Here is a 27,150-nt window from a genome sequence, read left to right as displayed (position 1 = left end):
AACATTTCCGTATAAAAATTAAATAATTAGTTTTTTCTTCCCTATGACCGGGACTCCACACATTGATCGATTTTTGCTTCGAAATTGAAAATTCAAGTTTAGTGTCTATGCTATGGTGACCTTTAATTTAGGCTTAGAATGTTATCATTTTACAGTCTTTTCATTTAAAGTAAGGTCAAGAAGCGATATCTAGTTTATTAGGGAGAAGTTATAAATTCGCCACTTTTCCATCTTTATCTTCAGTCCAAACGTATAGTAGGTCCGGAGTTAATCCCCGCCTCTAAATTACTACCAGAATATCATTGGTTCTTGAAAACTCACGTCAGCGCGGCGACGCGAATGACGAAAATTACTACGTATTTTCCGACTGAGGAGAGGCGAAATAGCCTGGCCTCCTTTTACGTCCCCCTTGTATTTTGAAAGGGGGACTGGGACTATGGCGCGCGAATACTTAGGCATCTTATACCTTCTCCCTAATAAACTAGATATCACTTCTTGGTAAGATCTTTCAACTCTGTTTGAAAACCATGTCCAAAAAAAAAAAAAATAAACCTGTGGTTTTTTCTCTTTGGACTTGGTTATTATCTCAAAGTTAAGACTTTATATTTTAATTACAAAAAAAAAATGGTTGGGGGTTTTAGTTTTTTTGTAAAATAAAAAAGGACAAGTATTTGTAATCTGTAAATTGCATCGAAGCGTAAATCAAAGGGCGCGGGTGTAACGAATTTATCTTTTTAGTTTTTTTACTCTCAATTCTTGATTATCTCGTCTTGTAATCTCTAAAGTCAAGTAATAAATTGCTTGGCTTGGTTTGGCGCACTTTTTACAAAAAAATCTTTTGCTCAGACTCTAAAGAGATACATAAAAGTGAAGCCTTTGGAGTAATAAGTATTTTTAATTGGGAAATATAAGAAATTAAAAATGATATAAAGTATTTGTTGAATTTGTTTTATTTTTAATCGATTGACCTTTAGAAATTAGAAAAGGTTTTCGGTCTAGGGTTAAAATAGATATTGGTGTGTGTTGACCACTTGGTTTTCTTAATAAATCCGGTGGTATGTGAACAACAAAGACCTAAATTGAGATATGACTTAAAACAATAGACCTTTTAGTTGTAAAAATGGGGGTAGACAACCCTTACCCTATGCAAGAAGTGATATCTAGTTTATTAGGGAGATGGTATAAGATGCCTAAGTATTCGCGCGCCATAGTCCAAGTCCCCCTTTCAAAATACAAGGGGGACGTAAAAGGAGGTCGGGCTATTTCTTTCCTCTCCTCAGTCGGAAAATACGTTATTTTCGTCATTCGCGTGACGCTGACGTGAGTTTTCAAGAACCAATGAGATCGATGATGGTTGTAATTTAGAGGCGGGGATTAACTCCGGACCTACTATACGTTTGGACTGGAGATAAAGCTGGAAATGTATCGAATTTAAAACTTCTCCCTAATAAACTATAGATATCACTTCTTGGTATCAGTCCTTTATAACATACTGCACGTGTAGCTGCATCATGCCAACCATACCATAGAGGTAATAATATAAATACTGAAGGATGGTATTGCCAGAGTTGTTATAGCATTGAAGTATCTCTTTAAAGTTTTGAAGAAACAAATAACAATTTAGAAAACCAAAACAGAAACAAAAACTCGCTACCCTATGTAAGTAGCCTATTTATTCTGGTTTTAGGGGGGAGGGGGGTATGAAGCTATAACAACAATGTACTATTTTATAATGGCTTTCGTGCAAACATGTTTACCGTATTTTACGATCGCTGTTTGTGTTTATACGGAAACTTTAAAATATATATATATATGGTTTGTGTTCTTTTAATCGTGATTTGCGATGAATTCACCGAGATAGTGTTGAGGTGGCTGCTCAGGTTTACCAACCATTGTATCTTATGAAACCTTGAAAATAAAGGGTTATGGTGTCTGAATTAAAGGGATCGTAGTACATAACGTTTTGTATTGAAATCATAAGTTTATAAGATATGTTTCTACCATAAGTATGCCACTGCCTGTACTTCGTAATGCTAACTATCGACTTACAGATCGAGCTAGTGCGAATTACTCAACGTATTCGGTGTACAAGGTTGTACCTTTGTCTGAACTAAATTTATTCCTCGTAATCTTTAAAAGCCCTGCCCTTGATGCAGTGTTAAAATGATTACACGTAATCCGTAATCGGTGTACAGGAAATCTCAGAGTGATTAGCCCCTCGCCTTAAAATTTAAGTAAAACTATTAAAACCTTATATTGTAGATATCGAAATTAAACGCTGCTAAAAATTCAAAGACTATCAGAAAATAATTAATTATGCGTTAATTATATTAAACAGAATTATTGCTTATCAATCATATAGTTTTGATTTTCTTATAAATGTAAATTGTAATTAGATCCGTTGGTAAATCTAGTCGAAAGATGTTTGAGGTTGATGCAAAGACAGCTGCGTGGTTGATATTATGCACCCTCCTGTTGTTCGTTTTAGACTTAAGCCGTCCCGGGAGTTCACTGCCCTACAGATGACACCCAGCCAGCCTAGCGCCCTTCCTTACACCTCAGATTAATAACCTCCTGGATATGAAAGGAAATAGGGAGGCATACTTGAATAGGGCATCGGCATCTCTAGCGCCCCTATAGTCAAAAGTTGGAAAAAAGTTACCCCAAACAGACTCAGTAAGCGCGTGATCGCGTTTGCTACTCCATGCTTTTTTAAGCCTCGGCTACTTTTTATCGGCGGTTCCCGTTTCTTTTTCTCTTCTTATCCCGGTCCGGAGGTTTTGGTCACTAAATTAGGTAGGTTTTTGGTTTTTTAATGTAAAAATTAGATTAAACTATAAATTTGATAAATCGGATGACAGAAAAGCAATAATGGTCTTCGAAGACACAAAAAAAAACGTTTACGTTCACTTGCCGGTACAACCGTACAATTCAAACTGCGACGTCTGCATGGGGTGACAAAGTTCTACGTTTTGCCGTCTGAGGGCTCCACATGGCGATACTATTTGAAAACGCCCGGTTTTGCTTGCCTTTCATATCCAGGGGTTATTAATCTGAGCTTACACCCCCTTTTCTTATATAGCCTGATGGAAAATATATCTATATACTTATTTTTCTCTACCGTATATAGTATATAGTATCTACCACCACCACCACAATGCTTTGTCAAAACGCTTGTACTTCCGTCTATTTTTGGGCAAATTTTTCATTGTACCTTTTTTGATGGTTATTTTAGAGCAGAAAGTAATTTACTTGAAGTAAATTGTTAAATTTTAATTTTATCAATTAAAGGTAAATCAAGGGTTGGGTTGTGTGTTTTTAATATTGATAGATGCATTTATACTAACAAAAGATAACTGCTCCTATATTATAAATCATTGTAAATTACACAGTTAATAGCGTCGAAACCGCTGCAAATTACCCCCATAATAGCGTCGAAACCGCTGCAAATTACCCCCATAATAGCGTCGAAACCGCTGCAAATTACCCCCATAATAGCGTCGAAACCACTGCAAATTACCCCCATAATAGCGTCGAAACCGCTGCAAATTACCCCCATAATAGCGTCGAAACCGCTGCAAATTACCCCCATAATAGCGTCGAAACCGCTGCAAATTACCCCCATAATAGCGTCGAAACCGCTGCAAATTACCCCCATAATAGCGTCGAAACCGATGCAAATTACCCCCATAATAGCGTCGAAACCGATGCAAATTACCCCCATAATAGCGTCGAAACCGATGCAAATTACCCCCATAATAGCGTCGAAACCGCTGTAAATTACCCCCATAATAGCGTCGAAACCGCTGCAAATTACCCCCATAATAGCGTCGAAACCGCTGCAAATTACCCCCATAATAGCGTCGAAACCGCTGCAAATTACCCCCATAATAGCGTCGAAACCGCTGCAAATTACCCCCATAATAGCGTCGAAACCGCTGCAAATTACCCCATTAATAGCATCAAAACGGTACAATTTGATTTTCGGCGCCCGATAGAAACTTCAAGTCCATGGACATCTGACTATATTGATATATATCCATAACATGGCATGAATACCGGTACACTTATCAGTGTCCTTTCTTTGTGAAAGTTTCTTAGAAAGGCTGATAGTTTTCTTTTTCATTTTCGGTAAATCTTTCTTGTAGAAACTTTTGTTTTTATTTTATTATTTTTTGAGCGCAAAAATCTTTTATGCGACAAAAGTGCGATCGAAAAATGTCAACGATCCGTTGGGAAAACTTGGATTGCTTCGCTCCAGGCCTGGATGGAACCTAATGTTTGCAAGGTTCCTAGACAAGCGGGCTAGCTTCCGGGGTAACCGTTATATCAAAAGATAAATTTTTCTCTAAAAGTTTTTTAGATAAATGAAAACGGGAGGATATTGCCCACTTTTAAAGGGAAAGTGGCATTAACGACGATCTTGCGTGGGTTTAAAGGAGAAAGGAAAAGTTTCGTGCCAATTTTAATGCAATATTTTATGCCTAGAGGGTACTATTTAACAAATAGCTAGGACATTTTATTGAAGTGGAATAATTTTTTTTGGGATGAGCGGTGTTACATGCCCTTTTAGAAGGGACATTGTCACATTTATGTGGTGGATGGTGTTGCATGCCCCACTAAAAGGGGAATTTATGGGACAAAGGGTAATTACATGCCCCACTAAAAGGGGAATTTATGGGACAAAGGGTAATTACATGCCCCACTTAAAGGGGAATTTATGGGACAAAGGGTAATTACATGCCCCACTTAAAGGGGAATTTATGGGACAAAGGGTAATTACATGCCCCACTTAAAGGGCAATTTATGGGAAAAAGGGTAATTACACGCCCCACTTAAAGGGGACATTTATGGGATAAAGGGTAATTACACGCCCTACTTAAAGGGGAATTTATGGGATAAAGGGTAATTACACGCCCCACGTAAAGGGGACATTTATGGGATAAAGGGTAATTACACGCCCCACGTAAAGGGGACATTTATGGGATAAAGGGTAATTACGTGCCCCACTTAAAGGGGAATTTATGGGATAAAGGGTAATTACGTGCCCCACTTAAAGTGGAATTTATGGGATAAAGGGTAATTACGTGCCCCACTTAAAGGGGAATTTATGGGATAAAGGGTAATTACGTGCCCCACTTAAAGGGGAATTTATGGGATAAAGGGTAATTACGTGCCCCACTTAAAGGGGAATTTATGGGATAAGGGATATTAATGTTCTTTTTAAAGGAACCAATACTCAAAGCTTGACAATCCAAGCCTATTTTAATGACAAGCGAAATATTACAATAGATTTTAATAACACCCATATTTATTATGGCTCATGACAATATTCCTTTAAGCATTTACTGCTGAAGTAAAGGCACCCTCTATGGCATGTTCTGGGATCCCTTAAGTCTCGCCTACAATAAATAAAACTTGATAAAAACGGTAGCCCTAAAGAATTTTTGCCGAGCTCTTTAATAAAAAATAAAGAAAAATTCCTTATATATTTCTTTCTTTTTTTTTTTTAGACATAGGGGTATTTGAGTTCTGGGGAAGTTTTGGGGGTCCAGACAAAAGTGTCCGGAATTCTGGTGGTGCAGCCTTATAGCCTATATAGTTTCTTACTAAAGTTTTGTCTATACAAAACCAGAGATCCCCTTAAAGACCTTGAGGCCAAATTTTAATATATAACTTAGGCTATATAATCTTAAACGACTCTTTTTTTCTGAAGAAGAATCCTTAACGCGAAAAAATCTTGTTAGACGGGTGCCATAGAGAATTTTATGAAAAGTTATCACGTGCCCGTGCCCGCGTATGTATCATCTTCTCCTTACAAAGGGAGGCTGAAAAGCGAAATCGATTTGTTATACTTTATTGATTTGTAGAGATGGGAACAAACAGATATGATATCGTTATCGGTGACCGATATATCGGTTCGAGTTAAATTGACCGATTTTTAACGATAAATCTGTTAGAGACTAATTTACCGATGTATTGGTTGATAATCGGTTAAAATTCGGTAGACATAGGTCGATATTCGGTTAAAATCGGTCGATATTCGGTTAAAATCGGTCGATATTCGGTTCAAATCGGTCGATATTCGGTTAAAATCGGTCGATATTCGGTTCAAATCGGTCGATATTCGGTTCAAATCGGTCGATATTCGGTTCAAATCGGTCGATATCTGTTTCATTGGGTTAAATAATTAGTTTTCTCGCCGAGTTAAAATAATCGGTTAAAATCGATAACAGTATCGACATCGGTTAATTTACGATCACTAATCTTTATGCAAAACCTGTTCGGAACATAAAAAAATTCACTGCACTTCCCTACTGTTTGTTGATATCATAATAAAACGTATTAGCAAAAATAAATAAATAAATAAAGCTACTAGAATATTTTAGTGCAACATGGTAAAAAGCGATCAGAAAATATAAATGTATATATAAATATTTTAATAATAAAATATCTTCCATATTTATTGAGAAAGATGGTAACTAAAAAGCATAGCATATAAACATCAAACACTACTTACTTTGTGTACTGTGTATATTATGAATAATAAAATCCTAATATTTACGCAGTTACTAAGTTTTTGCCTGCTGCCTTTTTTTCAAACAGGCCATAGATTAAAACTACTCCTTTGCATAAAAGCTCCTCTACAAAATTCGTTTCAATTTCGTAGGTCAAATGACTTTTTAGATATATAAATTGATCAGTCTGCGAATGAGTGACCTTAATGCATTTTGTAGATTTAATCCAACTACAGTTTATCTTCTCTAATTTATTTTGCCATTAATGAATTAGTTTAAATTAAATTCACTATTCCTTGAAGAATTTCTCCCACCACTTCTTATAGAGCGAAAAAATAAAAAAAAAATAAAATACCTTCTTGAGTAGCGAGAATTAACATTTAGTTTGGTATTCGGGTACTGCCAAAAAAATATGTATAAAAAATTTCGCCCTCAGTTCAAAAGGTACGCTTGAAACCGGACCGGTCTTTATTTTGAAGATAAAAAAGGCGGGAAAATTTTCGCTAGGGGGAGGGGGCGGGACAAAAGTTACGCAAGGCCCGGATTTTTAGCTTTTCCGACGTCGCAGAGTGGAAATACTCTCTCTCTCTCTCACCATCCCCTTGCTTCTATCCTATTCTAGTTCGGCTTCTCCGCAGTGAACCTCTATACTCTCCCAGTTCAGTGAGAGAGAGACTAGTTTGATCTCTTACCAGTCAGCTGTGTCTCTCTCGGAGAAGCGTACGCAGAGTTTTACTTCTCCAGAGCAGCGCTAGATACATACATCTTGAGTAATTTTAATAAAACCATCTGGCAAGTGCAAGTTTTTTTAGGCCTCGTCAGTTACCACCACCGGAAGTGGTGGTTTTTTAGCTGTCAGAATTTTCACACGAGATTCTAACCGTTGCAAACGACGATGTGAGAGAATCATTTTGTTCCCGGTTGTTACGCGGCCTTTTATCCGCCGGTTCGGTTTTTGGAGTTTTCGTTCAGTTTCTGTTCGGACGGTCTTCGGTTTTCGGTCCTGGGTCGAAGCTAAGCCTCGGTTTTCACGCATACGCGGTAAAAATTCTTCTACCGCTACTGCAACTACTGGTACAATACAAGCTTCGCGCGCGCCCTGGCTTTTCCAAGCCTGTGCCAGGCTGCCAGCCTATTTCTTCAGAAGCGGAAGGATTAAAGTTTTGGCGCGTGATTTTTTTTTTGCGTTTCGTTTCGTGTCGTGCCATATTTTTTCCCGCCTAAAATATGATTGTCACGTGTGAAAGGTGCTTAAATTGAAGTGTTTAAAGCTTCGCGTGACGCGTACCGTTTTTGTGCGTGAAATTTTTCACCGGTTTTTGTTTCCCCCGTGAAAGGAAATTTGGTACCCTTAACATTGACATGATACAGATGGCCGTTTCGGTTATGTTCAGGTATGGTGATTACAATATTTGTTTGCAAAATTTCCCACACTGATTAGAGGGGTGATTATATGATTTTGAAGGTTTCTGAGTGACGCTAATTGGGTCTTAAATGGCGTTTGCTCTTTATATATAGTTTAATCGTGATTAAGGCACTATATTGTAAGGGTAATTAGGCGTCTGCTATTCTACTTGATAAGATTTTATCATACTTAGAAATCGAAAATAGTCTGCAGCCAATTTCCGGGTCTCGTTATTTATGATTTAAAGTGTTACAAAATTCGAAGCTTAATTCAGGAGTTCGTTGAAGTTCGAATCTCCGGTTCATGACTTGTTTAAAATATTGACATATCAATTAGTTTAGTTTTGATTATTGACAACGCAACGGGGTACGTCATTACTACGTCACATATACTGGGGTAAGCGATGATCAAAATAAATAAACGATGGAAGTGTAATTAATTAATTCCGGGTGTGTTAATTAGTTTGAAATAATTAATACGGTCTAAGAAAGCATAGAGGTTCCACGCACTTCTTTATAAAATTTCTTAAAATAACATTGCTTTTGGGGTCATGAAGTTTACCCTAGGTTCAGATAATCAACGACGTCATTTGAAGCAATGTAATTCCTTCTTTTTTACGTTCATTAATTATTTTTAAAGATAAAGATAATTAGCAATTAATCTCCTTAATATTACGCATTCGGTATTGCTGCAATTAATGTTTTCGTGTACCTTAACCCACGTAAATCCCGGAGTTAAAAAATAACAACCCTGACTTGTTAGTTTGCATGCCATGGTTCTATTCTGTAGGTTTGATTATACCTCTGGATTATTTTTTGATTAATTTTTTGTTTTGGGTTTAAGGAAGGATCCAGTTAATCCTTTCGAAGCTCAATCAATTAATAATCCCATTTTAGCCTAGCGGGCCAGCGGGAAACGTATTATACTAGGGAAAGCTATAGCCTTTTAATGCGTTGAATACCTTTAGTGATAGCGGGCCAGATGCCAAAAATAAATCTGGTGTCCCTTAGCCATTTATTTTGAAACCCGTTCCCTCCTACACCCACCCATAATATGCCCTGATAGAATATAGCCTTGCCTTCGGGAAGCTAACGTACTACACCAAAAACCAAAATCGATTTGAACCAGCACTGTCCGATATAACTGGCCCCGGGCCAGACCAAAAATTATTTCCACTCGAGTTCAAAACGTAACGTACTTAGTATTTGTAGTTACTGATTCCAGTTTTGGTAATGTATGTACACTCCGTGTTATCTTGGCTATAGCATAAGGGGATAACCATAAGTCTACACGCTTCGTTTTTGTACTTCGATGTAGCTAAGAGGGAAAGACACGGGGGTAAAATTTTGTCTTCCATCTCTCTTTATGGCGCCTGCGCTGCAGTGTTTTAGCATCATGAAAGTGCGCAGAGACGGATGGCAATGGGTCAACCCCCTTTCATGTCCCGATACTGAGGGTTGCGTTGCCTACTCCCATTTTTACAATGCAAAGGCTTATTAGTTTGACGATTTCCTCTTGAATGTGAGAGGTGAGATTAAGGTGTGATATGCATACCTATAACGTAACCTCTGTACCCCCATCTACTGTAACAAAGTCCTCCCAGCATCCTCAGTGGCGTTTTGATAGTGTAGCACGGTACGAAAACGTAGACAGTGCCATCTATGTCTTAAAAATTGAAGTTAATTCATGAATGAGTGGGGTGGCGTAGCGGTTAGCGCTTTCGCCTCGCAGCAAGAGGATCCCGGGTTCGATCCCGGACTGTGGCACCGGGCGAAAATCTGGGAACAAATCCTTCTGCGCAGAGTTTGCAAGTTCTCTCCCCGCTTGTTAAAAAGGAGTTTGCCTCCGCGGTCTAACCCGGTTTCTCCTTTCCACCAAAACTTGCCGAGGTTAACGGTAATAGTTAGTATAGGGCGCTGTAGGTTAGCTGTGGCATAGGGGCTAGCCACCACCCCTCTATGCAATGTAAAGGGACCCACCTGTAAACAAGCCACAGGCTTAGTGTGGAAATCCCTTCTTAGACAAAGCCTAGATTATTATTATTATTATAACTGGCCTCTATTTTTTTAAATTCTCTATAAAAGGTAGGGGGCGTGTGCAAGGTACACTTGCAGACTTACATTGCCGCACATGGCTCACCACTTCACCTCACCACGCTCCTAAAAGGTTTCCTAGGGCCCGTCAGTTTATTATTATATTACGGAGACTTCTAGGGTGCCCTCAATCATTTACTTATGAATGAACCGTGATTACGAACGTTTTCCTTGTAGCAAGCAATAATGAAACGCTTGTTTTCATTCGCAATTAAACTTATGATATGCCACGCAAAAGTGATTTCCGTGCTTACTTTGCATGGTCAATGATTTCGAAAACAAAAACGAACCATTAAATTCACGTTTAAAATTATGCACGGTATTTATTTTGTATCAAGGGGGAAACGACACTGACACTCTTGGGCCTTTTCACGCTGAATGAGTTTTTAATTTAAATAATTTTAATATCGAAAGGACGTCGGTAGATTAAATAGAAGTTCATTAATTGACGAGAAATAATAATAAAAATAATCTTAATTAAATTAAATGTCTTTGAAATACATTTGACAGTGCAACGATTTGGCAAAGTTTGTATCTTTCGTTGTAGCCAAGACTAAACATCTGTTGAAATATTTAATGGTTAGGCTTAGTTATGAAAGGAATGAATGTATGTAGGAATGTTTCTCAGTCAGTTTGCGTGTCTAGATTTACTCTCTCACACGCACCGAGTGTTTTGCACGCTTCCGGTATACTTTCGTGGTGTCGAACACGTGTCGATTTCGCCAGCTCAACTATCGTTTTATTGTGCCGGAGACATTATTTTGTGGGATAGACCTTTTCGACGTAAGGTAATTTCGCAAAGTCGGGCTCTTCACGTGCAACTGTTTCTTGAGACGCCACACAACGTCCTACTACTGTAACAGTATAGGTTGTGGTCGGCCCTATTTCTAGGGATTGATTGTTATGCGTCGTCTGCTACTATTAGACAGGCCATGCTACAAGTTAAAGGCTTAAAAACGTGTTAACTTTTCATTAATTTGATTATTAAATAAATAAATGTTAATATTATTATTCACTAATCCAACTGTACAATTTGAACAAGCAGACAGCTTAATCCTTTGACTCTAGTCTTAAGAAAATATCGTTTTTTCACCCTGAATGATGTTTTCCCTGCAATAAACCTATGACGTAGTAGTGACTGACGTTGCACAAACACTAAAACAAGATGGAGCGTGCTGACATAGTTTGCGAAATCACTTAATTGGGACGTATAAAGGGGTTGATACATTGACATCCGTCTGTGCGCATGCACTCTCATGTTACGAAAAGACTACAGCGCAGGCGCCAAAAAGCGAGATGTAGGGCAAAGTTTGACCCCCATGTCTTTCCCTCTTAGTTACTTCGAAAAATAAACCATGCTGCCCAAAAAGGCCATACAACTATCCCTTGAGTAATGTCCATCCCCCTTTAGTCTCGTATCTTCAACACATGTATAAATATGAAAGCCCCTAGCCTCTCTCCATGATCGATTTCCGTCATTAAACTTGTATGTATTCCGAAATTTCTGAGCTAAGAATATTTCAAACCTACAGTTTTTTTTTCAAACAAAAAATATGATAGATTCGAGTCTCATCTTTCAACTTACCCTATACTTCTGGAGAGCAGCAAGGGCTATTTTTAATCTTATGACGTTTATTATTGCGTATTAATACGCCATAGCTTTCCTATCACTTGTAATTTAATCGGGGAACGAAATTATTCTAGGAGAGCGATAGCTCTCTTAGATAAGACCTCATACCGACTTTAATGTATAAGGATGGTTTTTTGATTGGTTATAACTTTTTTTGTATCGTATTAACTGCTTTGAAAAAATTCCACAGAACTACAATTCGGGCCCTCAATATGTGGTTAAAATTTCAAGAAGATCCACCCATTAGTTTATTGTATAAAAAATAAAGTTGCTAAGGGTGGTTTTCATTTCCATAAAATTAATCAGCCCTTTTGGTGAAAAAGTTAAATTTTCCCATAGAAATAACATGGAGTTTTTTTCAAATTTAGCCATTTTGTGGCCACCCTTTTGAAATGAAATATTCGTTTGTTACGTTTGGGAACGGTTTTATATCAAAATTTAAACCTTTTTCTAGGACCATTTTTAAGGTTTTTGAGAAAAATTAATTTTAAGTATGTTTAATTTTAAATTTTAAAAACTACCCCAATCTGCGATATTTTAGCATGGATACGCTGTTTCATTGGTAAATATCAGCGCGACCAATATTGGCCTTTTTTTACGTATAGTTGCGTCATAATAATCCGATTGTTTTTTCTTAATGCCTTTTGGTTGAAATGGCCTATCGATAGTGAGATAAGACTGCTTTAATATTGCCGCCGTGACAAATTACCCCGTTTGTGGCCGCCATTTTTTTAAGGGGAAAAAAATTTGAGAGTGGGTCCTTTTTCGTTGCCATTTTCATATTTTTTGAGGATTTGCTCATGGATGGATTTTAAATATAATATAAAGTAGGTTTCAAGCTTTAATATAAGCCTAATTTCATAGTTTTCCACCTTTTTATTGTCCCACAATCTATTTCTAAACTTGGCACTTTCTTTAAGGCGGTGAAATTGCGCTAAGCCTTGGCTTACCTTTAATTTTTGCCATTTATAAAAATGTTTACCTCTTGTTGTTACTTCGCCTTCTCGTATCGTCGTGTTTTTAAAGTTTAGACTTTGAAAGTAGTGCTTAGTTTTCTTAAATATTACTTAATTGTATAAAATTTCAATATTATAATTGCCTAAAACGTCCGTATTAACGAATTCAATGTTTTTTGTTGAAGGGACGCGCCTTGCATTTGAATTTCGTTCCCTCGAAACTACCCCCTTTAAGAGACCGGCCGCCGGAGGCTTTTTCTTCTACGCCCTCTCGGTCGCTCGTTCAGCCCCGATTCCCCCGAAAACAGCTGTAGTGACTCTGTTATTTACCAAAAATGTATGCGGTCAGTGTGTTGTTTTTGCATTTTAATGCTTCTAATCGTGGTGCACGTCGAGGTTTACGAATCCAACGTGTGTTGCGTAATGAAAATCAAGGGTGGATACTATATGATCTAATGATCTATGCTTTAAAAGGAATTTGACGGCGACAGTCATGCAAAAACGGTATTAGGCCTTGCCAAAAGTTGACCAAGCTATAGTGAGCCTTGTCAGTCAATGATATAAGAAATTGACCCTCGGATATCCTCTGACTAGGAGATGGTTATAAAGTTACTAACTCTCGATTTTGGAGGTAGATACTGTCTAGTGACACTTAAAGTAACGACTTAATCTTATAAACAGACTAACATCATAAGCCCATATCGTAAATTCACCGATGTTGATATCTAAGCTTACTTGAAATACCAATACCAATTTTTTTAACTCAATGAATCTTAAATATCAACATCAAAAATTATCTTCTGAAAGAGATATCTACTTATATTCCATTCAAATTTCTCGCAACATTTCAAATTAACGAATAGAAATGTGCAAATGAAGTTCTAACTGATTAATTGGGCAAATTGCTATATTGGTCACCATTACCGATCGCAGATAGATTTGCGCCCTTCAGTAGTGTTTATTATGCTTGTGAAATGGTAAGCGAAATCTGTGATTAAAGTTTAAAATAGACATGAGCAAAAAGGGCTTTATTCATATCAACTCGATTACCGAATATCTAAATTTGACTAAAATTAACAAAATATTCCCTTCATGGTTAAAAATCTTGTTTGAAGCAGCAAGCCATCTAATCCTTATTGACCTTCTTTTGAAAAAAAATAATAGGTTGATACCTCTTTCAGTAGATTATTCATTCATATTTCAGTTTCATTGAGTTTAAAAAAAATTAGTTCCACCATTGGTTAATTTTCAATATTGACCAATCGACAATCAAAAATTTTAATAACTAAATTACAAAGACCGGTTCAAAACCATATTAGTTTTGAAACGATTAAATTATAATTTTAAACATATATACTAGTTAATTCCTCGTAGGTAATTAGTTTATTTCCTTAGTGAAATTAATGCTGAATATTATATACACAAAGTAAATAATAAATTAACTTCTAAAATTTAAATGTAAAGTGTGTGCATTATTTCCCGATTAATAAAAGATATCCACCTATTTTCATTCAAATTAATTACTAATTTGTGGATAATGGATAGAAAATGTCGAGCTCTAATTGCGATATAGCTAAAATCAATCCCACGGGCTAATTATATTACAATATAACCTTTGCCCTATGTTTACTGTTTTGAATTTTATTTGTAAAATTTAAAACATAAAATAGTATTACAATTTTTTTTAATTAAATAATTATTAATAAATTTCAATAAAATAAATTCTGGTTAAATACATAACACTACTTTTTATTAATTTTCTGAAATTATCAGAGCTAAATATGAAAGACACATATTTAATTGCTCTCATTTCGACACAACTGCAACCGTATAGATTTATTCATTTAATAACATTTCTCATTTCTAATTATTTAAATTCAAAGGGCTGTATTAACTTTTAAAGGTGAAAACCCAGCTGACTTAGAAGTAAAAAAATACCAGGCTGCCAGGCTGTCTCTTTACACAACAGAGTTGGCCATTCTCGCTTATGAGAAATGAATCCTTGTCATATGCATCTCTGGACTTTAGGAGCTCCAGGACTCCCAACTGAATCAGGGTGGGAAATAGGGATTTTTTTAAAACTAGACATTGGGCCAGCGACCCCCTGCCCAGGAATAAATGAACTGGTCCATGACCATTGACCAGGGCGCGGCGTCTGCTAAACTAAAGAAGTGGGTAATTAAAATAGTTGAGATAATGTCTGGACCCTGGTTACCCTAGAATTTCCTTAGTGGTCCTGTGGACCACTGCTCACCCTTCGATTTAATTTTTAAACTGGTCATTTTCCCTGTGCCACCGCCTTATTTGCAACGCTGAACTGAAGATTTCTTTTGACCGGACCATAGCCTACTCGATCACGCGCAACACGTCGCAAGCATTGAGTTCAGAACATATATCCATGTCGCAAGCTGCTTGCGCTATAGCGCGAGTCAGGGTGGGAAATAAGGATTTTTTTAAACTGGACATTAGGCCAGAGCCCTCCTGACTTGGAATAAATAAACTAGTCCGTGACAATAGACCTTTTCACCGGTAGAGCGGGGGTGAACAGGGGGGGAAATTTCGAGAGGTGAGCATGCGTAGAAAGAATGTTTGGGTGCAGTGCAGTACTTTTAACCATTCCTTTTGCCTTATTTGCTACGCATTCGAGTTTATTTTTATAAAACAGTGTTTTATTACTTGTTGTAAAAGTATTAATTGAACTTCCGAGGTGAAATTTTATCGAATTCAATTGATAGACGTAAAATTAGGGAATTTAATGAAATTCTACTCACTAAATTGGGCGCCAAGGCTTACGAGCGTGTTATACGCAGCACTTTCGGCACGGCATCGGCGGTCATCGCCGATGATCCCATACCGTCGCCGAGGCTTAGTGAGTTTAACCTACTAGTATCAATGCACCGTTTCCATTAGAACTTAAACACTTTATTTCTTAACATGGTTTTAATTGTACTATCTCAGTTTTAAATACTAGGCATTTTATTTTAATATTGAATTTCAAAAGGTCTCCCATACGTCCATCGTAGTTTAGTTTACACGTTTAACTCCATAGAAGCGCTATAACTCATGCCCCCAAACATTGCAACTTCTCATGCGCGGCCCTTAAAGTGAATAGGCTAATTGGCCAGAGCACGTCGTCTGCTAAGCTAAGGAAGTGGATAATTAAAATATTAGAATTTTAATGTGTGGACTCTGGTTACCCTTGAATTTTTTAGTAGTCTCGTGGACCACTGACCCCCCTCCGATTTAATTTTTGAACTGTACCAGGCAATTTTTAAACTCGTCATTTGCCCTGTGTTACCGCCTTATTTCCCACGCTGGCGCGAGTTGCTTTGCGTTGTCGAGTGCGTGATGGAGCGGGCTATGCCTGGAGTCCCAACCCCCGTTACTTACTACCAAAATACCCACTAGCATAGCCCACTCGATCACGCTCTCTTTTCCCCGGCTACATATTTTGAAGAGGGCACTTTTTAGGCGTATTTATTAACAATCTTGGATCACCTTTGTGGACTTTTAGGGTAGCCCTTATAAACTGAGTCGGCATTGCCCTGACTATTTTGTGTTTAAGGTTTATAAGCTTAATATCAAACAGACGTTAGTTAATGCTACAAAAAAAGTTCGAAATTGATAATCTCGGATCGTCTTTGAGAAGTTTTAAGGATATCCGAATTTCATATTGGGCTTATGAAAAGTTTGAGCTAAAGGTTAAACAGACATAAATCAGCGTTTTAAAAAATTGTGTAAAACTGTCAATTTGGTCCTATTTGTGGAATTTTTAGGGGAGCGCCTCGCGTTTCAATAAAGGGTTGTAAAAAATTGTATTATGTTAATTACAATAAGAATACAAACTTTCAATGAGTTACGTTTTTATTTTTTGGAGTATCATTATAAATAAATGACTGATTGAGCTAAAGTTACGGTCCCCTTTTTATATGTTTCTGCTTAGTGTAGATTTTGAAAATGTAAAACAGTTTCTTAACAATCTTAATTAAAATGAAGACTGAAGGAGCAGATATTAATCAAAAATGTCTTGATTAGAATCAAGTCCTAAAAAGTATCGATAAGACTGAGGTTATCACTTGTCTGAAGGATCAGATATTAATTTTTCTTTTTAATTGAAACTTAAAGGCATGCTTAAGAAAAAAACAACGTTCCATTACCGTTTTCCGTTGAAATAACTTATTTTACAGGTAATCAATTTCAAAAATTTACTTATCTCGGGTTTTCGGGCACAATTCCATTCCCCCAAAACATTTTATCATTACATTAATTACTTTTGAGAGATAACGTGTCAAAATAAGCTTTAAAACAATAAAAAACTGAATGAGCGGTCTGTTTAGCCATGACCAAAACCTTCAAATCAGTGTTGCTAATGTTAGAAAGTGGATGTTCCCACTTCCATTTTAAAAATTTGCCGCATTTCCCACACCCCCTTTTTTACAGTCATATTTATCTGGACTATTTTATCATACTAAGTTTAATATGGAATATCACTCCGCATGGCTTTGACAATATGTACAAATGCTATAAAGCTTTAAAATTCTCAAAATATGCTTTCTTTTTTTTCAGTGCCAAACTTAAAATCACCGAATTTATTTCAAAATGTCGCTTGAAATTATTAAACCGGATAAAATTTTCGAAAATGCACTAATTTTAACTGTGCAGTTAAAATTAGTGCATTTTTGAAAATTTTGCACTATTAACCCTTGAACAGGAAAATTCCGACATTTGATTGATTTCGGAAAAATATTACTTTTCCCCACAGAGCCTAAAACCAAACCTAAATCTCCCACGATGTGGGAAATTACCCACACATTGGCAACACTGCTTTAAAAACTTACAACAAGCACACTTTCGAGACATGTTCTGAACAAATTAGTGCTTAACCCTCTAATAGTACGACCACGGAGAATTGATGTAAACTGTAGTTGAAATATATTCATGTGCGACCTGTGGCACTGAATGGTCTCTAACCATTGTTTGAAACTAGAGAGAGAAATAGTGAGCAGCATTAATCATGTCCTGAGCTATGAGAATGAACAGTATGACTGTTGACTGAAGTACACTAGACATTACATCATTTTGCATAACCACGAGTAAAAATCTAACTGTCCCTACTTAATTTTCCGCCATTGTTTTAAAACGTATCCACTGCGAAGCATACCGGGCACAAATGAGGGAACCTTTTAAAACTCAATGTCATACACGTACTCTCTCAAAAGTAATTAATGTAATGATAAAATGTTTTGGGGGAATGGAATTGTGCCCGAAAACCCGAGATAAGTAAATTTTTGAAATTGATTACCTGTAAAATAAGTTATTTCAACGGAAAACGGTAATGGAACGTTGTTTTTTTCTTAAGCATGCCTTTAAGTTTCAATTAAAAAGAAAAATTAATATCTGATCCTTCAGACAAGTGATAACCTCAGTCTTATCGATACTTTTTAGGACTTGATTCTAATCAAGACATTTTTGATTAATAAATAATTTGATTCGATCTTGTTTCTCTAATAAAATGCAATATCAACTCGAATTATGAGATAATGACCTTTACCAGGAATGCATACAGATAACAGGAATTATTGTGTATATTACATTTTCTCAACGTATCTAGGCGGATTTTGTCAGTAGAGAGTTCTAGAGTTCTAGACTAATTGTGTATGTCGAATTTTACCTCGCAGATAATCTATCTCGCTAGCTGCGCGTTGAGATTAGGGTCACAAGCATTCCTATTATATGTATGGATTCCTGGTGTTACTCATGCAGTTTGGTCAAATTCTCCATAAACATAAACATAAAAATAAATAAGCAGACAAACCACTTTCTGAAATTTATTTATAATATTTATTGCTATCTTTGAACATGCTGACAATATCGGTTTCTTAATTGAACATGGGAGTTAATTGAGCGACTTCAATTAATTCCCAGGGCTTAAAATTAAGAAAAATTACTAAAAGTAATTGGAAATGTCGTTAAGTGTAGGCCTATAGTAAGTATAGTTTGATTTCCTTGTGGCATATTTCAAAAATTTCAATTTAAAATTTACCCAATGGTCATAAGAGTTAAATTATCTATTATTTTTACGTTAGCCGACTATAATTTTTTATGTCGTTGCAAAATTGTGTTAATACACTAACTGAAAAATAATTTCAAATTATTATTATTTTTTAAAACGTCCACGCCCGCTTTAATCGCATAGCACGTGCGTGAGAAAAATTTGGCAAAAATTTCATTTTGGCGGGAAATAAATGCACCCGAATAAAAACGTTAACGAAATATTTTGAAATCTGTGTCAAGTTTCAAAATTTTGTTCGCTCCATAAAAACTGAACTGGGGGCTTCTCTTTAATGATATTTATCCCATTTTGAATTTGCAGTAGGCACGGAAGTACAAATCCTTTATTTATTATTTTCTTTTTAAATTTGTGTCCACTCAAATTGGACTTCATCATAACGTATTTTACTCAGTAACTATTAGTCAGATTAAAATGAAATTTGGAATATAGTTAGAATTAATTACATTTAATGTCGTGACTAAGCTGAGTTTTTCATTTTCGGCCTACAAGGAGGTTAAAGGTCAATCGCGTAATGTTATGTAAATCAGGATAAAAAGGCTGGAGTAAATTGCTCTTCGTAAGATTTGTATGTTGATTTGAGGTATTAAATTTATTGTATAATATGATATGATGCTCGCTGTCTATTAGCGAGTTATTTAAGGTCAAAGGTCACGTAGTTTTATGTCATTGGAAAACAAGTAAAAAATACCAGACTATATCAAAAATAAATAGAACATTATTTATAAAATATAGCAAAATAAATAAATAGTTATTTAAAATTAATTTATTTTGACGGTAGTATGATGTTAATTCTTGATAATTTTCAAAAAAGGCAAGCTTTCTGCGCTTCTGTTTTTTAGCCACATCGTATGATGATTTTAGTTCGAAATCGATTCTGAATTTTTATCAATATTGTGACATAAAATTTCCAGTAATATGGAAAAAAATTCACTTTTAAAACCAAACCCACAACGCCTTCCTTGTTCGGAAAAAGTTATAGAAATATTTTCTATATTTTTGAAATTCAAAAATATTAAGTCTAGGATACATATATCTTTCTTTTTCGAAAGCATTATGTCCTTTTTATGTGCAACTCTTTTTTTATGGAAGTTGGAAGGTCATTTTCTTGTGTGGGGTATATCTTTTTCGTATTTTTTTTCCATATAGCTTTGTCCTTTCTCGAATTTGAAATCTTTATGTTTAAGAATGATTTATAACTCTTATAGAATAAGGTATATTAAATTTTTTTAATTTTTAATATTTAAAGAAACAAATCGGTGTTTTTTCGAATTGAATCAAGGCTGCGTCTTGGAACAATTTAATGAGGGGCTACTCACTAACTGGAACAATTTAATCAGAATTTAAATATATTTAGTGTAATTGAGTGTTAATTAACACCCTCAATATGTTTAATGGTCGATTTATAAGCTACAATCCAATTAATATCATTTAATCAAGGTAGTGATTAGCCCCTCGAATTTCATTGAATTCAGGGATTTTACTTTATTATTTTATAGTGTAGGTGGTGAGTTAATATGTTACGGATTTGTTATTAATTATTGCAAGGTCATAGTTTAATTTCTTTTTAAATATAACCTTCGAAATTTGAAATAATTTGCCATTCTAAATATATTTTTTTCCAGTCACTCTAAAGGCCTGTTCAGACTCGACTAAAATCTTAGGTTCACGTCGGTGAAGTCTCTTTCCTCGCTTAATTAGACACGTGACGTATCAACGGCTACGTAAAAGATTCGCGGGTTTAGTTTGAAAACTAGTTCGTCTTACAGTGTCTAGATGGCACCACCTCATTAGCGCCTTTTCCTTAGCCATAGCACACTCGATCATGCCGAACTGACGCATGATCGAGTGAGCTATACTTTAGCAGACGATAAATGAAAAGTTTTAGGAAGGACTCTTGGCGAGGTATTTGCTTATCATATTGGATGAGCAGCTATTTTAGTATTCAAAAGTCTAGACTCAAAAATCACTTCACACGAGACTAGTTTTAAGTCGTCTGCTCTGACGTCTGAACAGGGAAATGAACGTACCAACGTGACCTAAACAAAATTGACGGAAGATTTTAATCTAGTTAGTCAATTGACCTTAAGTTCTGAGAAAGTCTTGAAATGTTCCAATTAAAATTAACAACTTGAAAGCAAACGAATTTTACAGTAACCTCTTTTTCTCGGAAATTAAAAGTGCAAGTCTCTTACCAGTAAAAGTTGGAAAATCAAGGCTTAGATTCGAGATAGGACTCGTATAACTATATACATACAACTGGGGTCATTTTAAAACTCAACCCTTTTTCGAAGTTTATTCGACTTCAGAGCGTTAATGTAACTACAATTGGTCTAAGACACTTCCCTTAAGTATTACCTAGCCTTCTGTTTCATTAACTGTCTCCTGGCGTATGAATCGGATTCATTCCGCGCCTTTTCCATGGAGGAACCATTCCCTAATTAGCGCGTGTTTCTCTCGATTACATTTCCCGCTAATTGCACGTGTCGAGGCAAATCCTCGCGACAAAGCGAGCGGCGCTTTCGGGTTGCCTCTCTTATCTCGTTCTCAACTTTACTTTTGACTCGTAACAGACCTCTACCACCCACCCACTCACTTCCGGTTGCAAGAAGGGTTAAAAGGGTTGTGGGTGGTTTGCAAATTAAATCAAATTGACCGTGTCGTGGTCTTTTTGGTCTTTGCATTACTCGTACACTCTCAGCTGCTACTGCAGCTTCGCGCCCATGTTTTTCCCGCCATTTTTTTGGTATTATGAAATGTCACGTCATGTGACGCGCGTTAAAAGTGTACGGGGTAATAAATTTAGGGTTGGTGGCACCCACTGGGAACTATTTTTAGGGTCCGTGAAGATGAAATTTAATGAACCTCAATTTAGTTAATTAACGTTTATTATAAGTGTGAAGGGTGACATTGGTTATAGCAAGAAGTGATATCTAGTTTATTAGGTAGAAGGTATAAGATGTCCAAGTATTCGCGCGCCATAATCCCAGTCCCCCTTTCAAAATACAAGGGGGACGTAAAAGGAGGCCGGGCTATTTCGCCTCTCCTCAGTCGGGGTATGTTCCCATTTTCCCCAATCCCATAATACCCAAAAGGAATATTTCGCCCAAAAGATTTTTGTCCCATTTCGCCCAAAAGATTTTTTTCCCATTTCGCCCAAGCCCAGAAGTTGAGATTTAATTTTAGCCTATAGAAATAAAAAAGACCTAGAAAAAATTAGCCTTGGGTTGGGTTAGGCTAGGTTAGGTTAGGTTGGGTTGAGTTAGGCTAGGTGGGTGGGAAGCCTTCACATGAGCAGTTCCCTTATGAGCGGATTTCATATTAGCGGTCCTCATAACTACAGTTCTCTAAATAGCGGTTCCCGAAATGGCAGTTCACCTGTTACCGATACAGCAGTTCTCTAAAGAGCGGAAAACAGATATGCGAAAAACCATAGTTGTTTATTATGGTGTAATCTTGCCCAGCTGGGTTATATGAACTCAAAAATAACTAGGTCAGATATGGATAATTTGGTTAGGTTAAAGTTGAATTTTTCAACTAAATAGTATTAGGTCAGGTTAGGTTAGGTTTTGTTTCGTTTGGTTAGACTTAGGTAAGTAATATTTTGGAAATGGTTTAACAATGTTACGCCTTTTCCAAAAAATTAATGTTTACAATTATCTTCTTCCGAAATAAAATAACCTTTCTCGAATTATAATATGCCTTTTCCAAAAAAATACTGGTTACAATTATCTTCTTCCGAAATATAATAACCTTTCTCAAATTATAATATGCCTTTTCCAAAAAATAACTGTTTACAATTATCTTCTAACAAAATCAAATAACCTTTCTCGAATTATTTTTCTATCCTGGTAAGAGAATTGTAAACTGATACAGCCTGAAGAATAGTACAATATTCAAGTGTACTTTTTAAAAAAAACTCATAAATACGCGCCGAGTTTATTAAAGCATGGAAGGCATGGATCGAGAGGATTTTATATTGGAAATTAATAGCCAATGTTTCTGTTTTGGGGGAAAAACATTTTGGGACAAATGGGATTGGGAGAAATGGGAATTGGGGAAACTGTTTTTGGGTGAAATGGGGGAGAACCCTCAGTCGGACCTTTGCCCTATACGTATGAATAGCCAATGAAACGTGACGAAAGTGTAGCCGAGGGTTTATCAAAGTTCTAAGCCCTTCCCCATATCTTCAATCAGATATTATTATCGGGTCTATGGCCTCTTAAACATTCCAAGTAGAAGAATTCTATCTATTCCTTATACTAGATAATGAAACAGAAGCTAAGCTATTTGTTTATTTATAACAATTCCTTTAAATCGTATTTAATCCAATGCTAAATTTAAATTCTCTTTTATAATAAATACATTAGATATTAAAACAAATTTTATCTTGTTAAGACTCGAGGAATGCCTTTAAGTTTAAATTCTAATTAGCAGCTGAGCTGATCCTTTAATCTAAATATGAAAATTTAATCTTGAATATGCTAATTCCTCTCAGAAGCTTTCAGACTTCCTTCCCCCGTGGTTTTAAAAGCCCTGGCTTTAAATATAGCATAAGTTTATAAGATATGTTCGGTATAAGTATTACACTACCTAAACTTCGTAATGCTAGAGACTTACAGCTCGAGATAACTAGTTCGAGAACTATGAAAGCGAGAATTGAAGTCCTACACTCGGTGGTTAATTTTGCAGGACTTCCATCTTCCTATTTAGTCTGTACAAGAAGTGATATCTAGTTTATTAGGGAGAAGATATCAATTCGCCACATTTATAATCTAGCTTTATCTCCAGTCCAAACGTATAGTAGGTCCGGAGTTAATCCCCGCCTCTAAATTACAACCAGCATCTCATTGGTTATTGAAAATTCACGTCAGCACGACGCGAATGACGGAAATTACTGTCATATCTTCTGACTGAGGAGAGGCAAAATAGCCCGGCCTCCTTTTACGTCCCCCTTTGTATTTTGAAAGGGGGACTGGGACTATAGCGCGAGAATACTTAGGCATCTTTTACTTTCTCCCTAGTAAACTAGATGTTACTTCTTGGTCTGTACATACTAAGCCTTTGACTGCACCTCACCAGGCGTCGCTTTACCTCGAATGACCTACCTCATTTACTTCATGATAAGCTCCAGTTTGTAACCAGTGACAAACTTATGGCCAACATATCTTATGAACTTATGATATAGAGGATTATATTAATTCTAATTAGGCTCTTTCTCTCTCTCTCTCTCTCGCTCGCCGGGTTTTGAATAAATAATATCACACTAGGTCATGAAACGAATTTGGCACCTTTTCCACGAATTTTTGGCGCGATATATACGTATACATAAGTTAATTATGCATTATTAACTTATGACGTATAGTATAGGACTATACAATTGGGGAATAGTTTTTTAAAAAAAGTATATGACGCGAGCCTCGACTGATGTTTAGCTATCGGGCAATTTTCTTTTTCTTAATGTTTAGTATTTAAGTACAACGCCCTTGTTTTTTATGTATATTTCATTCTAAAATTATACGGCTACTATAAATTCTTAAGGAGCTTGTTTCTTTTTTTACATGAATTTATTTAATTTGGTTATGAATATTTATCTATAGATATAAGGTATTTTTTCAAAAGGAGTTCAATGGGAGATCAATTTTGAGTCTATGACATTTGCCCTAAACGTGACCGTTTTACAAGTTATTAATATGGAAGTTAATTACGGATGACATCTCTTTGTGTAATTAGCATTGTCTTTCAATTTTTTAATTAAAATCCATAAAAGATACATTTCTTATTTAGAAGACTTGTTTAGGGTGGCGATTAGGGCAAAATGTAATGATTGTCATCCAACATTTTCGACTCCAAACCGTCCATAGAACCACCTGTACTTCGCGTGTCTTTAAATTTTTAAATTAAAATCCATAAAAGATTCATTTCTTAATTAGAAGAATTGTTTAGGGTGGCGATTAGCGCAAAATTTAATGATTGTCATCCAACATTTTCGACTCCAAACCGTCCATAGAACCACCTGTATTTTGCGTGTCATTAAAATTTTTAAATTAAAATCCATAAAAGATTCAATTCTTAATTAGAAGCCTTGTTTAGGGTGGCGATTAGGGCAAAATGTCATGATTGTTAACATTTTAGACTCCAACTCACCCATAGAACCACCTGTACTTCGCTCCTGCATATCGTTTTTAGAACGCCCTGTGCAAGTACAAGTCGTTACTGACTGACTGACAGTCCAAATATTTATGCAATATTCTTACGAGTATTGAATATATTCCGGGCCCCTACCTCATATTATAGATTTTTCTTCTTAAATTTCAAACATTCGATCGGTTCTTTAATGAATGTACCCCTTTTTTGTCAGCATCCTAATTTTCTCGTCAATAAGGCTTTATACTCTATAGTCTCTTTGCGCATGATCTTATCCAGAAAGAAAAGTTCACATTATAGTATAATTTCAAAGAAATAAAATAGACCGTTTCAACTCGTAACTGTTACTTCAATAGTGTTTTAAAGTTTACTATCGACTATTACATTAATTTCAGAAAAGAAGCAAACATGACAGGGGCGGGTCGTCTTCTTGGTTGGGTTATTTCCCTCGCCCCAAGAAGCACCGCTAGAGGCATTACGAGTTGGCTAACCTCCCACGTGTAGTGAACTCTGGTTAACTCCGTCTGGCGGTGTCTCTGGGAAATAGTAAAAATAAATAATTCTTGGTTAGTGCGAACAGAGCTTTGATCTCGTGCTTCGTTGACGGGTTAAGATGATAATTTAGGTTGTCTGTCTTTTTTTATTTTCTAATGACAAGTTTTAAGGTAGTTTAAAAGAAAAAGTTTAATTTGTCTTCAGGGGCGTACCATACTTGTATCTTAAATTGCGACCCATCTCTCTTCAATTGTCCCTTCAGGGAATACTTAACTCAATTTCGCTCCCTTTTTAAAATCGTTCGCTCTCTTGCTCTTCTCTCTTTCTCTCTTTTTTAAAATCTCACCCAATATTTTGGTTGTTTTTATAATCAAGGTCGATCCCATTATGATTGTTAAGATTTATTTTTAGGCTTAGAAATTTATATTTTGTTATTTGTCTTTTTGTGGTTTTTAAGTGTTGCTGACCTTGAACCAGCTTATTATTTAAGACGCTAGTGGGGGTCAATCGGAGTCACTAGTCCACGGGACCAATTTATTAATTGCAAATCTATAGGAAAATTAAGGGGGTGGACAAGTTCAAGGGCCAGTTTATTATTTTGGACACTAGTGGGGTCACTGGTCACAAGGATTAGTTTAAAAATATTCTTATTTCCCAGACTGTTCTTAAACCTATTTAAAGCAGACGATACTGACATTCCCCCTTTTTGAAAAGGGAACATGTTCGTTGAAAACTTTTAAGATTATATTTTATTTTCGAATAAATTTGCGATGGTTAAACCCGAAATATTAAATTTTACAGCGATTTAGGCTTAACATAAATTTAGCTAAAATCTTAGGAATACGAAATGAGTACTAAAACCTGGGCGTATAAATTCGCTTTCGGACGGTAAAACGTGGTGCTATTCACAAGTATTTTGAAATAGCTGTTCCATCTATTATCATAAGTTCATAAGATATGTTTCTACCATAAGTTTGTCACTGGTTACAAACTGGATCTTGTCATGAAGTGAATGAGGTAGGTCATAGATTCGAGGTAAAGCGATGATTGCCTGGTGAGGCGCTGCTGTCAAAGGGGGCTTAGTAATGCAGACTAAATAGGAAGTAGATGGAAGTCCTTCAAAATTAACCACCGAGTGTAGGACTTCAATTCTCGCTTCCGTCGTTCTCGAACTAGTTATCTCGAGCTGTAAGTCTCTAGAGTAGCATTACGAAGTATGGGTAGTGTCATACTTATGGATGGAACATATCTTATAAACTTATGCTATTATGCTGTAAATATAGTTTTGCAAGGATGTAAGCAATAAGTTGTTGGTACTATTTTAAAAGACAACGGGGTTTCAACGTTACCAACTGGTCCACTAAAGTATAACGGATGTTCAAAAACGTTGTAGTCACTCCTACACCAGACCTTATTTTTCAAACTACTTTTTCAAATGGTGTGTAATTCATTAATTAATTCATAGGAGTGGTTAACCCCTTGATTTCACTTGGCCAACGCGTTCACGGTTGAAATAATACGCGGCAACCTCGATCGCAACAGCCAACATAAACAGTTAAAGGCGCGTAAAGTAAACCATTAAACGGTAATTTGCATAAATAATAAACTATAGCGTAGTTGGTTGGTATATTTTCTATTTCAATATTTTAGTCACTTTCCAAAATATGATTAAAGAGATTACTCCGCCTACTCTCTCTCTCTCTCTTTCAAAAGGACTCTCGGTTTTTATTTAAAAACCAGTTAAAAGTCACGAAGTTTGTTTAAATTAATTGGAACGTTTGAACCCGAACTAGATATTCACTTACGCGTTTTAATACGACCAAGACAGATCTTAGT

The 27,150-nt window shown here is 36.1% G+C and overlaps 1 protein-coding gene and 2 long non-coding RNA genes across 7 annotated transcripts in view; 2 read left to right on the top strand and 1 right to left on the bottom strand.

Moving 5' to 3' along the window:
- Positions 1 to 27,150, top strand: part of RapGAP1 (Rap GTPase activating protein 1) — a 119,259-nt gene that overhangs the window by 50,269 nt on the left and 41,840 nt on the right. For 2 of the 5 annotated variants that reach the window (XM_089858739.1, XM_089858714.1), the window contains exon 1: positions 7,215 to 7,912. The exons of the other annotated variants lie outside the window; for them this stretch is intronic. In XM_089858739.1, the coding sequence (XP_089714865.1) occupies positions 7,881 to 7,912 (32 nt within the window). In that variant the 5' untranslated portion in view covers positions 7,215 to 7,880. Of the gene's footprint in view, positions 1 to 7,214; positions 7,913 to 27,150 lie in introns of those variants that run through there. 5 annotated transcript variants of the gene reach the window in all.
- On the top strand, positions 11,725 to 14,342 carry LOC149710077 (uncharacterized). The gene is made up of 2 exons (XR_016376467.1): positions 11,725 to 12,473; positions 12,788 to 14,342. It is a non-coding gene; the product is annotated as an uncharacterized LOC149710077 (long non-coding RNA).
- Positions 25,148 to 26,994, bottom strand: LOC149710076 (uncharacterized). Its single transcript, XR_016375625.1, has 2 exons — positions 26,664 to 26,994; positions 25,148 to 25,355 (listed from the first exon to the last, which is right to left on the bottom strand). It is a non-coding gene; the product is annotated as an uncharacterized LOC149710076 (long non-coding RNA).

Source organism: Phalangium opilio, unplaced genomic scaffold (assembly GCF_054372755.1).
Source record: "Phalangium opilio isolate 3A_F unplaced genomic scaffold, DU_Popi_V2 ptg000011l_1, whole genome shotgun sequence".
In the NCBI taxonomy this organism is placed as follows: domain Eukaryota; kingdom Metazoa; phylum Arthropoda; class Arachnida; order Opiliones; family Phalangiidae; genus Phalangium; species Phalangium opilio.
This window is presented reverse-complemented; position numbering and strand designations above follow the sequence as displayed.